Source organism: Dendrobates tinctorius, unplaced genomic scaffold (genome assembly GCF_039654945.1).
Source record: "Dendrobates tinctorius isolate UK_male_01 unplaced genomic scaffold, ASM3965494v1 ptg000172l, whole genome shotgun sequence".
Taxonomy (NCBI): Eukaryota; Metazoa; Chordata; class Amphibia; order Anura; family Dendrobatidae; genus Dendrobates; species Dendrobates tinctorius.
Window position 1 is genome coordinate 5242505 of NW_027361839.1, and position 15076 is coordinate 5257580.

The following is a 15076-nucleotide window of genomic DNA, read 5'->3' on the forward strand; positions in this document are numbered from 1 at the left end:
GGAGCACATGTGCGGGAGGGGAGAGGGAAGGAGAACATGAGCGGGAGGAGAGGGAAGGAGTTCACGTGCGAGAGGAGAGAGGGAAGGAGCACATGTGCGGAAGGAGAGGGAAGGAGCACATGTGCGGGAGGAGAGAGGGATGGAGCACATGTGCGGGAGGGGAGAGGGATGCAGGACATGTGCGGGAGGGGAGATGGAAGGAGCTCATGTGCAGGAGGGGAGAGGGATGCAGGACATGTGCGGGAGGGGAGAGGGATGGAGCACATGTGCGGGAGGAGAGAGGGATGGAGCACATGTGCGGGAGGAGAGAGGGATGCAGGACATGTGCGGGAGGGGAGAGGGATGGAGCACATGTGCGGGAGGGGAGAGGGATGGAGCACAAGTGCAGGAGGAGACAGGGAAGGAGTTCATGTGCGGGAGGAGAGAGGGAAGGAGCACATGTGCGGGAGAGGGAAGGAGCTCATGTGCGGGAGGAGAAAGGGAAGGAGCTCATGTGCGGGAGGAGAGGGAAGGAGCTCATGTGCGGGAGGAGAGGGAAGGAGCTCATGTGCGGGAGGAGAGGGAAGGAGCTCATGTGCGGGAGGAGAGGGAAGGAGCTCATGTGCGGGAGGAGAGGGAAGGAGAACATGTGCGGGAGGAGAGAGGGAAGGAGAACATGTGCGGGAGGAGAGAGGGAAGAAGCTCATGTGCGGGAGGAGATAGGGAAGGAGAACATGTGCAGGAGGGGAGAGGGATGGAGCACATGTGCGAGAGGAGACAGGGAAGGAGACCGGGAGGAGAGGAAAGGAGCTCATGCGCGGGAGGAGAGGGAAGGAGCTCACGTGCGGGAGGAGAGGGAAGTAGCACATGTGCGGGAGGAGAGGGGAAGAGCACATGTGCGGGAGGAGAGAGGGAAGGAGCACATGTGCGGGAGGGGAGAAGGATGGAGCACATGTGCGGGAGGGGAGAGGGATGGAGCACATGTGCGGGAGGGGAGAGGGATGGAGCACATGTGTGAGAGGAGACGGAAGGAGAGCGGGAGGAGAGGAAAGGAGCTCACGTGCGGGAGGAGAGGGACGGAGCTCATGTGCGGGAGGAGAGGGAAGGAGCTCACGTGCGGGAGGAGAGGGAAGGAGCAAATGTGCGGGAGGAGAGGGAAGGAGCACATGTGCGGGAGGAGAGAGGGATGGAGCACATGTGCGGGAGGGGAGAGGGATGGAGCACATGTGCGGGAGGGGAGAGGGATGGAGCACATGTGCGGGAGGGGAGAGGGATGGAGCACATGTGCGAGAGGAGACAGGGAAGGAGAGCGGGAGGAGAGGAAAGGATCTCACGTGCGGGAGGAGAGGGAAGGAGCTCATGTGCGGGAGGAGAGGGAAGGAGCTCACGTGCGGGAGGAGAGGGATGGAGCACATGTGCGGGAGGGGAGAGGGATGGAGCACATGTGCGTGAGGGGAGAGGGATGGAGCACATGTGCGTGAGGGGAGAGGGTTGGAGCTCATGTGCGGGAGGGGAGAGGGTTGGAGCTCATGTGCGGGAGGGGAGAGGGATGGAGCACATGTGCGGGAGGGGAGAGGGATGGAGCACATGTGCGGGAGGAGAGAGGGAAGGAGCCCATGTGTGGGAGGAGAGAGGGAAGGAGCACATGTGCGAAAGGGGAGAGGGATGGAGCACATGTGCAGGAGGAGAGAGGGAAGGAGCACATGTGCGGGAGGGGAGAGGGAAGAACATGAGCGGGAGGAGAGGGAAGGAGTTCACGTGCGGGAGGAGAGAGGGAAGGAGCACATGTGCGGAAGGAGAGGGAAGGAGCACATGTGCAGGAGGAGAGAGGGAAGAAGCTTATCTGCGGGAGGAGAGAGGGATGGAGCACATGTGCGGGAGGAGAGATGGAAGGAGCTCATGTGCAGGAGGGGAGAGGGATGGAGCACATGTGCAGGAGGGGAGAGGGATGCAGGACGTGTGGGAGGGGAGAGGGTGGAACACATGTGCGGGAGGGGAGAGGGATGGAGCACATGTGCAGGAGGAGACAGGGAAGGAGCTCATGTACGGGAGGAGAGAGGGAAGGAGCTTATGTGCGGGAGAAGAGAGGGAAGGAGCACATGTGCGGGAGAGGGAAGGAGAATGTGTGTAGGAGGGAAGAGGGTAGAGCTCATGTGCGGGAGGAGAGAGGGAAGGAGCACATGTACGGGAGGAGAGCGAGAAGGAGCACATGTGCAGGAGGAGAGAGGGATGGAGCACATGTGTGGGAGAGAGGAGCACATGTGCGGGAGGAGAGAGGGAAGGAGCACATGTGCAGGAGGAGAGAGAGAAGGAGCACATGTGCAGGAGGAGAGCGGGAAGGAGCACATGTGTGGGAGAGAGGAGCACATGTGCGGGAGGAGGGAGGGAAGGAGCACATGTGCGGGAGGAGAGGGAAGGATCATATATGCGGAAGGAGACAGGGAAGGAGAACATGTGCAGGAGGAGAGAGGGAAGAAGCTTATCTGCGGGAGGAGAGAGAGGAGCACATGTGCAGGAGGAGAGAGGAGCACATGTGTGGGAGGAGAGAAGGAAGGAGCACATGTGCAGGAAGAGAGAGGAAAGGAGCACATGTGCAAAAGAGAGAGGAGCACCTGTACGGGAGGAGAGAGGGAAGGAGCACACGTGCGGAAGGAGAGGGAAGGAACACATGTGCGGAAGGAGAGTGAAGGAGCACATGTGCGGGAGGAGAGAGGGAAGGAGCACATGTGTGGGAGGAGAGAGGGAAGGAGCACATGTGCGGAAGGAGAGGGAAGGATCACATGTGCGGAAGGAGAGAGTGAAGGAGCACATGTGCGGGAGGAGAGAGGAAAGGAGCTCATGTGCGGGAGGAGAGAGAGAAGGAGCACATGTGCAGGAGGAGAGAGGAGCACATGTGTGGGAGGAGAGAGGAAAGGAGCACATGTGCGGAAGGAGAGGGAAGGAGCACATGTGCAGGAGGAGAGAGAGAAGGAGCACATGTGCAGGAGGAGAGAGGGAAGGAGCACATGTGCGGGAGGAGAGAGGGAGAGGAGCACATGTACGGGATGAGAGAGGGAGAGGAGCACATGTGCGGGAGGAGAGGGAAGGATCATATGTGCGGGAGGAGAGAGGGAAGGAGCAAATGTACGGGAGGAGAGAAGGAAGGAGCACATGTGCGGGAGGAGAGGGAAGGATCATATATGCGGAAGGAGACAGGGAAGGAAAACGTGCAGGAGGAGAGAGGGATGGAGCACATGTGTGGGAGAGAGGAGCACATGTGCGGGAGGAGAGAGGGAAGGAGCACATGTGCAGGAGGAGAGAGAGAAGGAGCACATGTGCAGGAGGAGAGCGGGAAGGAGCACATGTGCGGGAGGAGAGAGGGAAGGAGAACATGTGCGGGAGGAGAGAGGGAAGGAGAACATGTGCGGGAGGAGAGAGGGTTGGAGCACATGTGTGGGAGGAGAGAGGGATGGAGCCCATGTGCGGGAGGAGAGAGGGAAGGAGCACATGTGCGGGAGGAGAGAGGGTTGGAGCACATGTGTGGGAGGAGAGAGGGAAGGAGCACATGTGCGGGAGGAGAGAGGGAAGGAGAACATGTGCGGGAGGAGAGAGGGTTGGAGCACATGTGTGGGAGGAGAGAGGGAAGGAGCACATGTGCGGGAGGAGAGAGGGAAGGAGCACATGTGCGGGAGGAGAGAGGGTTGGAGCACATGTGTGGGAGGAGAGAGGGAAGGAGCACATGTGCGGGAGGAGAGAGGGAAGGAGCACATGTGTGGGAGGAGAGAGGGTTGGAGCACATGTGTGGGAGGAGAGAGGGATGGAGCCCATGTGCGGGAGGAGAGAGGGAAGGAGAACATGTGCGGGAGGAGAGAGGGTTGGAGCACATGTGTGGGAGGAGAGAGGGAAGGAGCACATGTGCGGGAGGAGAGAGGGAAGGAGCACATGTGCGGGAGGAGAGAGGGTTGGAGCACATGTGTGGGAGGAGAGAGGGATGGAGCCCATGTGCGGGAGGAGAGAGGGAAGGAGCACATGTGCAGGAGGGGAGAGGGAAGGATCACATGTGCGGGAGGAGAGAGGGAAGGAGCACATGTGCGGGAGGAGAGAGGGAAGGAGCACATGTGCAGGAGGGGAGAGGGAAGGAGCACATGTGCGGGAGGAGAGGGAAGGATCACATGTGCGGGAGGAGAGAGGGAAGGAGCACATGTGCGGGAGGAGAGAGGGAAGGAGAACATGTGCAGGAGGGGATAGGGAAGGAGAACATGAGCGGGAGGAGAGGGAAGGAGCACATGTGCAGGAGGGGAGAGGGAAGGAGCACATGTGCGGGAGGAGAGAGGGAAGGAGCACATGTGCGGGAGGAGAGAGGGAAGGAGCACATGTGCGGGAGGAGAGGGAAGGATCACATGTGCGGGAGGAGAGAGGGAAGGAGCACATGTGCGGGAGGAGAGAGGAAAGGAGCACATGTGCGGGAGGGGAGAGGGAAGGATCATATGTGCGGGAGGAGAGAGGGAAGGAGCACATGTGCGGGAGGAGAGAGGAAAGGAGCACATGTGCGGGAGGGGAGAGGGAAGGATCATATGTGCGGGAGGAGAGAGGGAAGGAGAACATGTGCGGGAGGGGAGAGGGTTGGAGCACGTGTGGGAGGAGAGAGGGAAGGAGAACATGTGCGGGAGGAGAGAGGGAAGGAGCACATGTGCGGGAGGAGAGAGGGAAGGAGCACATGTGCGGGAGGGGAGAGGGAAGGAGCACATGTGCGGGAGGAGAGAGAGAAGGAGCACCTGTACGGGAGGAGAGAGGGAAGGAGCACATGTGCGGGAGGAGTGAAGGAGCACATGTGCGGGAGGAGAGAGGGAAGGAGCACATGTGCGGGAGGAGAGGGAAGGATCATATGTGCGGGAGGAGAGAGTGAAGGAGCACCTGTACGGGAGGAGAGAGGGAAGGAGCACATGTGCGGGAGGAGAGAGGGAAGGATCATATGTGCGGGAGGAGAGAGGAAAGGAGCACATGTGCGGGAGGGGAGAGGAAAGGAGCACATGTGCGGGAGGGGAGAGGGAAGGATCATATGTGCGGGAGGAGAGAGGGAAGGAGCACATGTGCGGGAGGAGAGGGAAGGATCATATGTGCGGGAGGAGAGAGGAAAGGAGCTCATGTGCGGGAGGAGAGAGAGAAGGAGCACATGTGCGGGAGGAGAGGGAATGAGCACATGTGCGGGAGGAGAGAGGAAAGGAGCTCATGTGCGGGAGGAGAGAGAGAAGGAGCACATGTGCAGGAGGAGAGAGGGAAGGAGCACATGTGCAGGAGAGAGAGGGAAGGAGTTCACGTGCGGGAGGAGAGAGGGATGGAGCACATGTGCGGGAGGGGAGAGGGAAGGAGCTCATGTGCGGGAGGAGAGAGGGAAGGAGCACATGTGCGGGAGAGGGAAGGAGCTCACTTGTGGGAGGGGAGAGGGTGGAACACATGTGCGGGAGGGGAGAGGGAAGGAGCTTATGTGCGGGAGAGAGGGAAGGAGCACATGTGCGGGAGGAGAGAGGGAAGGAGCACATGTGCGGGAGGAGAGAGGGAAGGAGCACATGTGCGGGAGGAGAGGGGGAAGGAGCACATGTGCGGGAGGAGAGGGAAGGATCATATGAGCGGGAGGAGAGGGAAGCTCACTTGTGGGAGGGGAGAGGGTGGAACACATGTGCGGGAGGGGAGAGGGAAGGAGCTTATGTACGGGAGGAGAGAGGGAAGGAGCACATAGAATCGTAGAATCGTTGAGTTGGAAGGGACCTCCTGGGCCATCTGGTCCAACCCCCTGCTCAAAGCAGGATTCGCTAAATCATCCCAGTCAGATGTCTGTCCAGCCTCTGTTTGAAGACTTCCATTGAAGGAGAACTCACCACTTCTCGTGGCAGCCTGTTCCACTCATTGATCTCTCTAACTGTCAAAAAGTTTTTTCTAGTATCTAATCTGTGTCTCCTCCCATTCAGTTTCATCCCATTGCTTCTAGTCTTTCCTTGTGCAAATGAGAATAAAGTTGATCCTTCTACAATGTGACAGCCCTTTAGATATTTGTAGACAGCTATTAAGTCTCCTCTCAGTCTTCTCTTTTGCAAACTAAACATTCCCAAATCCTGCAACCTTTCCTCATAAGACAGGGTTTGCAGACCGGTCACCATTCTGGTCGCTCTTTTCTGAACTTGCTCCAGTTTGTTGATGTCTTTTTTAAAATGTGGTGCCCAAAACTGGACACAATATTCCAGATGAGGTCTGACCAAAGAGGAGTAGAGGGAAATAATGACTTCACGTGATCTAGACTGTATGCTTCTGTTAATACATCCTAGAATTGCATTTGCTTTTTTGCTGCTGCATCACACTGTTGACTTATATTCAGTCTGTGATCTATTAGTATACCCAAGTCTTTGTCACATGTGCTGTCACTTAGCCCTCTTCCTCCCATTCTGTATATGATTTTTTCATTTTTATTGCCCATATGTAGTACTTTGCATTTCTCCCTGTTAAAAACCATTCGGTTTGTTGCTGCCCACTGCTCCAGTTTATTTAAATCTTTTTGAATCCTCTCTCTCTCTTCTCTAGTATTAGCTATCCCTCCTAGCTTTGTGTCATCAGCAAATTTAATCAGATTACCCTCAATTCCTTCATCTAAATCGTTGATAAAGATGTTGAACAATACAGGGCCCAGGACAGAGCCCTGTGGTACCCCACTTGAGACATTCTTCCAACTGGATGTGCAGCCATTTACGACCACTCTTTGGGTCCGATCACTAAGCCAGTTATGAATCCACCTAACAGTTGCCTTGTCCATTCCATACTTAGTCATTTTTTCAATAAGGATTGTATGAGAGACTTTGTCAAATGCTTTGCTGAAGTCAAAATATACTATATCTACAGCATTTCCTTGATCCACCCAATCAGTGATACCGTCATAGAAGGAAATTAAGTTAGTCTGACATGACTTATTAGTTACAAACCCATGCTGACTCTGTTTAATCACTTCATTCTTATCCAGGTATTGACATACATGTTGTTTAATAATTTGTTCAAAGATCTTTCCTGGTATAGAAGTCAGACTCACCGGCCTATAGTTGCCTGGGTCCACCTTCTTCCCCTTTTTGAAGATAGGAACAACATTTGCTCTTCTCCAGTCTTCTGGCACTTCTGTTCTCCAAGAATTTTCAAAGATTATGGAGAGGGGTTCAAAAATTTCTTCTGCTATCTCCTTCAGTACTCTGGGGTGTAATTCATCTGGACCTGGAGACTTGAATTCATTTAGGTTAGCTAAGTGTTTCCTCACTATCTTTGTGTTTATAGATATCCTGGATTCTTCTATTCCTTTAATAGGACAGTGAATAACAGTTGGTGTTACATTTCCTTTCTGAGAGAAAACAGATGCAAAATAGGAATTTAAAAGTTCAGCCTTCTCAACATCCTGTCTTACCATTTCATCATTTTCATCCTGTAAAAATCCTATAGCATCTTTAACTTTTCTTTTACTTTTGACATATCCCCAAAATCCTTTATTATTGCTTTTGACATCTCTTGCAAGCCTTAATTAATTTTCAGCTTTAGCTAATCTGATTTGTGCCCTGCAGGTTCTGCAGACAGCATTATATTCTTCTTTAGATATGCCTCCCTCTTTCCATTTTATAAACATTTTTTTCTTCCTTTTTAGCATGTGCTTAAGTTCTGTGTTCACCCATCCTGGTTTCCTTAAATGCTTCCTATTCTTCCCTCTTTTCAGAATTGTTAACAATTGTGCTTTGAGAATTTCATTTTTCAAGATTTCCCATCCTTCCTGGACATTTTTGTCTTTAAGGATATCCAGCCATTGGATCCCTCCAATTCTCTTTCTGAATCCCTTAAAATCTGCCTTTCTGAAATCTAACCTTGACGTCTGAGTCTTCACAGGTCTTCCGCCTCTAGTTATCCAAAATTCTAAAATAGCATGGTCGCTACCTCCTAGGGTTCCAGCCACTTTTACCTCCTCAACCATTTCCTCCCTCTTTATAAGGATTAGATCCAAGGTAGCAGTTCCCCTTGTTTTCTCCCTTACCTTTTGGAAGATAAAGTTGTCAGCAAGAGAGGATAAGAATTTCCTTGACCTGTTAGTTTTGCCTGAGAGAGATTCCCAACAAATGTCTGGATAGTTGAAATCTCCCATGACAACTATGTCATATTTTTTGGAGAACTTGGCCATTTGATGCATAAAGAGTTCATCCATAGCTTCAGCTTGCACAGGCGGCCTGTAGTAAATGCCTACAATGGTGTCCTTTCCATTGTTCTGTCCTTGTATTCTTACCCAAACAGTTTACACAGAACTCCAAGTCTCTGAAGCTTCAATCTCTGCGCAGATATACGCGTTTCTAACATACAATGCGACACCCCCTCCTCGTTTATCAAGTCTGTTTCTTGCAAATAAGTTGTATCCTTCTAGTCTTGTATTCCAATCATGTGTATCGTCCCACCAAGTTTCAGTGATTCCAATGACATCATATTTCTTTTCCTGTGTTAGTAGTTCCAGTTCTCCTTGTTTGTTGCCCATGCTTTGTGCATTAGTATAGAAACATTTTAGTTTGTGATTGGTTTCTCTTTCTCCAATATTTTTATTAATTAGATTCTTTCGTCTTTGTTCTTCCTTTCCACTTCTAATAGCAGAGTTCCCAATAGCATTTGTCAGGTGTATGACTTTTTCTGGTCTTTTGCTTCCCTTCCCATGTTGTTCTAGTTTAAAGCTCTCCTTACAAGTGTAGCAAGGCGACTTCCAAATACATGCTTTCCAGTCTTCGTAAGGTGCACCCCATCTCTAGCAAGTAGTCCATCGTATAAGTAGTTCACTCCGTGATCCAGAAATCCAAATCGTTGCTGACGGCACCATCGACGTAGCCAGTTGTTCACCTGCAGAATCTTATTCCACCTCCTTGTTCCATGGCCATCCACTGGGAGGATGGAAGAGAAGACCACCTGCGCTCCCAGTTCTTTCACTTTCTTGCCTAAGTCTTCAAAGTCTCTGCAGATGGTTTCCAGGTCGTTTCTTGCGGTGTCATTTGTCCCCACATGTAGTAGCAGGAATGGGTAGTCATCTGTAGGTCTGAAGAGTCCTGATATCCTGTCAGACACATCTTTAATTTTTGCACCTGGAAGACAGCACATTTCTCTTGAAGTTATATCCGGTCTGCAGATAGCGGCCTCTGTTCCTCTCAACAGGGAATCCCCCATGACCACCACTCTCCGTTTCTTCTTCACAACATTTTTCTTTCTCCATCCAGGAGGACTCTGAAGGCGTACAAGGTTGCTGCTTGTTGGCAAAGTCTTATCCTGATGTATTTCTTCATTGTTTTCCTGCGTGAGAGCCTGGTACTGGTTTCTGAGCAGTATGGGTGCTGACTGCCTCCTGATCATCCTGCTTCTCTGGGTCACATGTCTCCATTCCTCTGTTTCTTCAGGTGCACTTCGAATTTCTTCTCTTTCTGTAACATGAAGAGATAATTCTGCTCTGTCCAAGAACTCTTCACCTTCCTTAATGATGTTCAGTTTAGCTAACCTCTCTTCCTCCAGCAGGGACACAAGCTGCATTTGTGGCATGTGAAATTTGGCTTTTCCACTGGTAAATCTGTGAACATGCAGCAAGAAATGCAGCTCACCAAATGACTCCTGGCCTCTTCCATATTGAGATTTCTTAAAAACGATAAAAGATGAGCCGATTTCCTCTTTTCAGCTGCAACGGTCAAAACCCAGTGATCGTTGAGCTCGCGGAGACTCTTCACTTATCCCAGAAGGCACTGGGAATATGCAAATGATCTCCTCAAGACTCTTCCCCTGGTTCACATGTGCGGGAGGAGAGAGAGAAGGAGCACATGTGCAGGAGGAGAGGGAAGGAGCACATGTGCGTGAGGAGAGAGGAAAGGAGCACATGTGCGGGAGGAGAGAGGAAAGGAGCACATGTGCGGGAGGAGAGAGGAAAGGAGCATGTGGGGGAGGAGAGAGGGAAGGAGCTTATGTGCGGGAGGAGAGAGGGAAGGAGCTTATGTGCGGGAGGAGAGAGGGAAGGAGCACATGTGCGGGAGGAGAGAGGGAAGGAGCTTATGTGCGGGAGGAGAGAGAGAAGGAGCACATGTGCGGGAGGAGAGAGGGAAGGAGCACATGTGCGTGAGGAGAGAGGAAAGGAGCACATGTGCGTGAGGAGAGAGGAAAGGAGCACATGTGCGGGAGGAGAGAGGAAAGGAGCACATGTGCGGGAGGAGAGAGGAAAGGAGCATGTGTGAGAGGAGAGAGGGAAGAAGCTCATGTGGGGGAGGAGAGAGGGAAGGAGCACGTGTAAGAGGAGAGAGGGAAGGAGCTCACATGTGAGAGAGGGAAGGAGAGAGGGAAGGAGCACATGTGCGTGAGGAGAGAGGAAAGGAGCACATGTGCGTGAGGAGAGAGGAAAGGAGCACATGTGCGGGAGGAGAGAGGAAAGGAGCACATGTGCGGGAGGAGAGAGGAAAGGAGCATGTGTGAGAGGAGAGAGGGAAGAAGCTCATGTGGGGGAGGAGAGAGGGAAGGAGCACGTGTAAGAGGAGAGAGGGAAGGAGCTCACATGTGAGAGAGGGAAGGAGAGAGGGAAGGAGCACATGTGCTGGAGGAGAGAGGGAAGGAGCCATGTGCGTGAGGAGAGAGGAAAGGAGCACATGTGCGGGAAAAGAGAGGAAAGGAGCACATGTGCGGGAGGAGAGAGGAAAGGAGCACATGTGCGGGAGGAGAGAGGGAAGGAGCCATGTGCGTGAGGAGAGAGGAAAGGAGCACATGTGCGGGAGGAGAGAGGAAAGGAGCACATGTGCGGGAGGAGAGAGGAAAGGAGCACATGTGCTGGAGGAGAGAGGGAAGGAGCCATGTGCGTGAGGAGAGAGGGAAGGAGCACATGTGCGGGAGGAGAGAGGGAAGGATCCATATCCTTGTCGGGATCGCTGGTGTATCGCTAAGTGTGACAGTACCTTTACACTCACACACTGATTCCATCACATGGACACAGTGCCCTGATGAAGTGAGCTGGGACTGGCTCAGGAAACGGGTTGGCAATAAAGATACCTTGAATTCTACCACAGCAGCGCAGTCTCTTATTGCACTACCAGCCTTCTCTTTGTACCAAGTCTTGGACCTCGTGCAGACAGCTGCAGCTGTTTTATGCGATTATAGGTGTTGTGACTCTCACAACCCTATCAGGTGAGCCTAACACTTGCTGTGCACTCATCTACTTTCCATACAGACCTACGCATTGGAAGCGCCCTGTCTCCCCCTTTTCTATGGACACTGTCCACAAAGACACAGGTGACTCTTCCCCGGAATGGAGGTAGACCAGCCCTCAGTAATAATGACACACGATCGTAAGCTTCTTACCTTGCTGCAGCTTTGAAATGCACTCTTACTGCAGGGACGGTTCTCACTCGAGATCCGGATGGTACACGGCGCGGCTGGTCCCGGGTTTCGGCACCAAATTCTGTGAGTAAAATACTCTTCTATGCCTTTCAAACTCTAAATTCAGAAGATTTTTTTAGGAATGCTCAGGAAATCAATGTAGCACAGACTTGTCCTGTGTAGTCAGGATCTCTGATTTATTAGCACATGTAGGCAGTTTTCCATTGTCTGTGACACTATGTAAAGCTCCCTCTGAGCTATAAGTCTGTGGGAGCTTTAGAAATGTGACCTCCACCCCAACATTTCACTCTACATGGTGCCCTCCCCATTATCACTGTGCACGGTGCCCTCTGCCCCTCTCCCCATTATCACTGTGCATGGTGATTTCTGACCCTCTCCCCATTATCACTGTGCACGGTGATTTCTGACCCTCTCCCCATTATCACTGTGCACGGCGGCCTCTGCCCCTCTCTCCATTATCACTGTGCACAGCAGCCTCTGCCCCTCTCCCCATTATCACTATGCACGGTGACCTCTGCCCCTCTCTCCATTATCACTGTGCACAGCAGCCTCTGCCCCTCTCCCCATTCACTGTGCACAGCAGCCTCTGCCCCTCTCCCCATTATCACTGTGCACGACGGCCTCTGCCCCTCTCCCCATTATCACTGTGCACGACGGCCTCTGCCCCTCTCCCCACTATCACTGTGCACAGCGGCCTCTGCCCCTCTCCCCATTATCACTGTGCACGGCGGCCTCTGCCCCTCTCCCCATTATCACTGTGCATGGAGGCCTCTGCCCCTCTCCCCATTATCACTGTGCATGACGGCCTCTGCCCCTCTCCCCATTATCACTGTGCACGGTGATTTCTGTCCCTTTCTCCATTATCACTGTGCACGGTGCCCTCTGCCCCTCTCCCCATTATCACTTTGCACGGTGGCCTCTGCCCCTCTCCCCATTATCACTGTGCACGGTGGCCTCTGCCCCTCTCCCCATTATCACTTTGCACGGTGACCTCTGCCCCTCTCCCCATTATCACTGTGCACGGCGACCTCTGCCCCTCTCCCCATTATCACTGTGCACGGCGGCCTCTGTCCCTCTCCCCATTATCACTGTGCACGGCGGCCTCTGCCCCTCTCCCCATTATCACTTTGCACGGCGACCTCTGCCCCTCTCCCCATTATCACTGTGCACGGCGGCCTCTTCCCTTCTCCCCATTATCACTGTGCACGGCGACCTCTGCCCCTCTCCCCATTATCACTGTGCACGGCGGCCTCTGCCCCTCTCCCCATTATCACTTTGCACGGCGGCCTCTGCCCCTCTCCCCATTATCACTGTGCACGGCGGCCTCTGCCCCTCTCCCCATTATCACTGTGCACGGCGGCCTCTGCCCCTCTCCCCATTATCACTGTGCACGGCGGCCTCTGCCCCTCTCCCCATTATCACTTTGCACGGCGACCTCTGTCCCTCTCCCCATTATCACTGTGCACGGCGGCCTCTTCCCTTCTCCCCATTATCACTGTGCACGGTGACCTCTGCCCCTCTCCCCATTATCACTGTGCACGGCGGCCTCTGCCCCTCTCCCCATTATCACTTTGCACGGCGGCCTCTGCCCCTCTCCCCATTATCACTGTGCACGGCGGCCTCTGCCCCTCTCCCCATTATCACTGTGCACGGCGGCCTCTGCCCCTCTCCCCATTATCACTGTGCACGGCGGCCTCTGCCCCTCTCCCCATTATCACTGTGCATGGTGATTTCTGACCCTCTCCCCATTATCACTGTGCACGGCGATTTCTGCTCCTCTCCCCATTATCACTGTGCACGGCGATTTCTGCTCCTCTCCCCATTATCACTGTGCACGGTGATTTCTGCCCCTCTCCCCATATTATCACTGTGCACGGCGGCCTCTGCCCCTCTCCCCATATTATCACTGTGCACGGCGGCCTCTGCCCCTCTCCCCATTATCACTGTGCACGGCGGCCTCTGACCCTCTCCCCATTATCACTGTGCACGGCGATTTCTGACCCTCTCCCCATTATCACTGTGCACGGCGATTTCTGACCCTCTCCCCATTATCACTGTGCACGGTGATTTCTGCCCCTCTCCCCATTATCACTGTGCACGGCGGCCTCTGACCCTCTCCCCATTATCACTGTGCACGGCGGCCTCTGCCCCTCTCCCCATATTATCACTATGCACGGCGGCCTCTGCCCCTCTCCCCATATTATCACTGTGCACGGCGGCCTCTGCCCCTCTCCCCATTATCACTGTGCACGGCGGCCTCTGACCCTCTCCCCATTATCACTGTGCACGGCGATTTCTGACCCTCTCCCCATTATCACTGTGCACGGCGATTTCTGACCCTCTCCCCATTATCACTGTGCACGGCGGCCTCTGACCCTCTCCCCATTATCACTGTGCACGGCGGCCTCTGCCCCTCTCCCCATTATCACTGTGCACGGTGCCCTCCATCCCTACCTCAGCAGGGCAGTGGTTGTGAACAGAGCACAGCAGACAGGTTGGTGGAGGAGACTTTATTGCTCTGGGGACGCAGTGGTCATGGCGGAGCCCTGGAGATTCGCGGCTCCATTACTTCCCAGTGAGTTTGATGACTGCTGACACCATGGATCCAATTCCATCAAACACTGTGTGCAGCGGGGCGCCGTGGCCCATAAAGGCCGGGGTGCTGACAACTCTGCGGCTCCGGTCCACATGAACCTCGTGGGTGAAAGCGGTTAAGGAACAAACACAATACAGAGGAGGGAGGGGATCTCTGCGCCCCTCACATTATATACAGAGGAGGGGGGGGATCTCTGCGCCCCTCACATTATATACAGAGAAGATAGGGGGTCTCTGCGCCCCTCACATATACAGAGGAGGGAGGGGATCTCTGCGCCCCTCACATTATATACAGAGGAGGGAGGGGATCTCTGCGCCCCTCACATTATATACAGAGGAGGGAGGGGATCTCTGCGCCCCTCACATTATATACAGAGGAGGGGGGGGATCTCTGCGCCCCTCACATTATATACAGAGGAGGGGGGGGATCTCTGCGCCCCTCACATTATATACAGAGGAGGGGGGGGATCTCTGCGCCCCTCACATTATATACAGAGGAGGGGGGGATCTCTGCGCCCCTCACATTATATACAGAGGAGGGAGGGGATCTCTGCGCCCCTCACGTTATATACAGAGGAGGGGGGGGATCTCTGCGCCCCTCACATTATATACAGAGGAGGGAGGGGATCTCTGCGCCCCTCACATTATATACAGAGGAGGGAGGGGATCTCTGCGCCCCTCACATTATATACAGAGGAGGGAGGGGATCTCTGCGCCCCTCACATTATATAGAGGAGGGAGGGGATCTCTGCGCCCCTCACATTATATACAGAGGAGGAGGAGATCTCTGCGCCCCTCACATTATATACAGAGGAGGGAGGGGGTCTCTGCGCCCCTCACATTATATACAGAGGAGGGAGGGGATCTCTGCGCCCCTCACATTATATACAGAGGAGGGAGGGGGTCTCTGCGTCCCTCACATTATATACAGAGGAGGGAGGGGGTCTCTGCGCCCCTCACATTATATACAGAGGAGGGAGGGGATCTCTGCACCCCTCACATTATATACAGAGGAGGGAGGGGATCTCTGCGCCCCTCACATTATATACAGAGGAGGGAGGGGATCTCTGCGCCCCTCACATTATATACAGAGGAGGGAGAGGGTCTCTGCGCC

At 53.9% G+C, this 15076-nt stretch overlaps 1 protein-coding gene across 3 annotated transcripts in view; it reads right to left on the bottom strand.

Moving 5' to 3' along the window:
* Positions 1 to 13862: 13862 nt before the first annotated feature.
* The window catches only part of LOC141053909 (glutamine amidotransferase-like class 1 domain-containing protein 3, mitochondrial), a 137822-nt gene continuing 136608 nt past the window's right edge, over positions 13863 to 15076 (bottom strand). For all 3 annotated transcript variants that reach the window (XM_073551077.1, XM_073551076.1, XM_073551078.1), the window contains one exon: positions 13863 to 14064. In XM_073551077.1, coding sequence (XP_073407178.1) covers positions 13933 to 14064 — 132 coding nt within the window. In that variant the 3' untranslated portion in view covers positions 13863 to 13932. The remainder of the gene's footprint in view (positions 14065 to 15076) is intronic.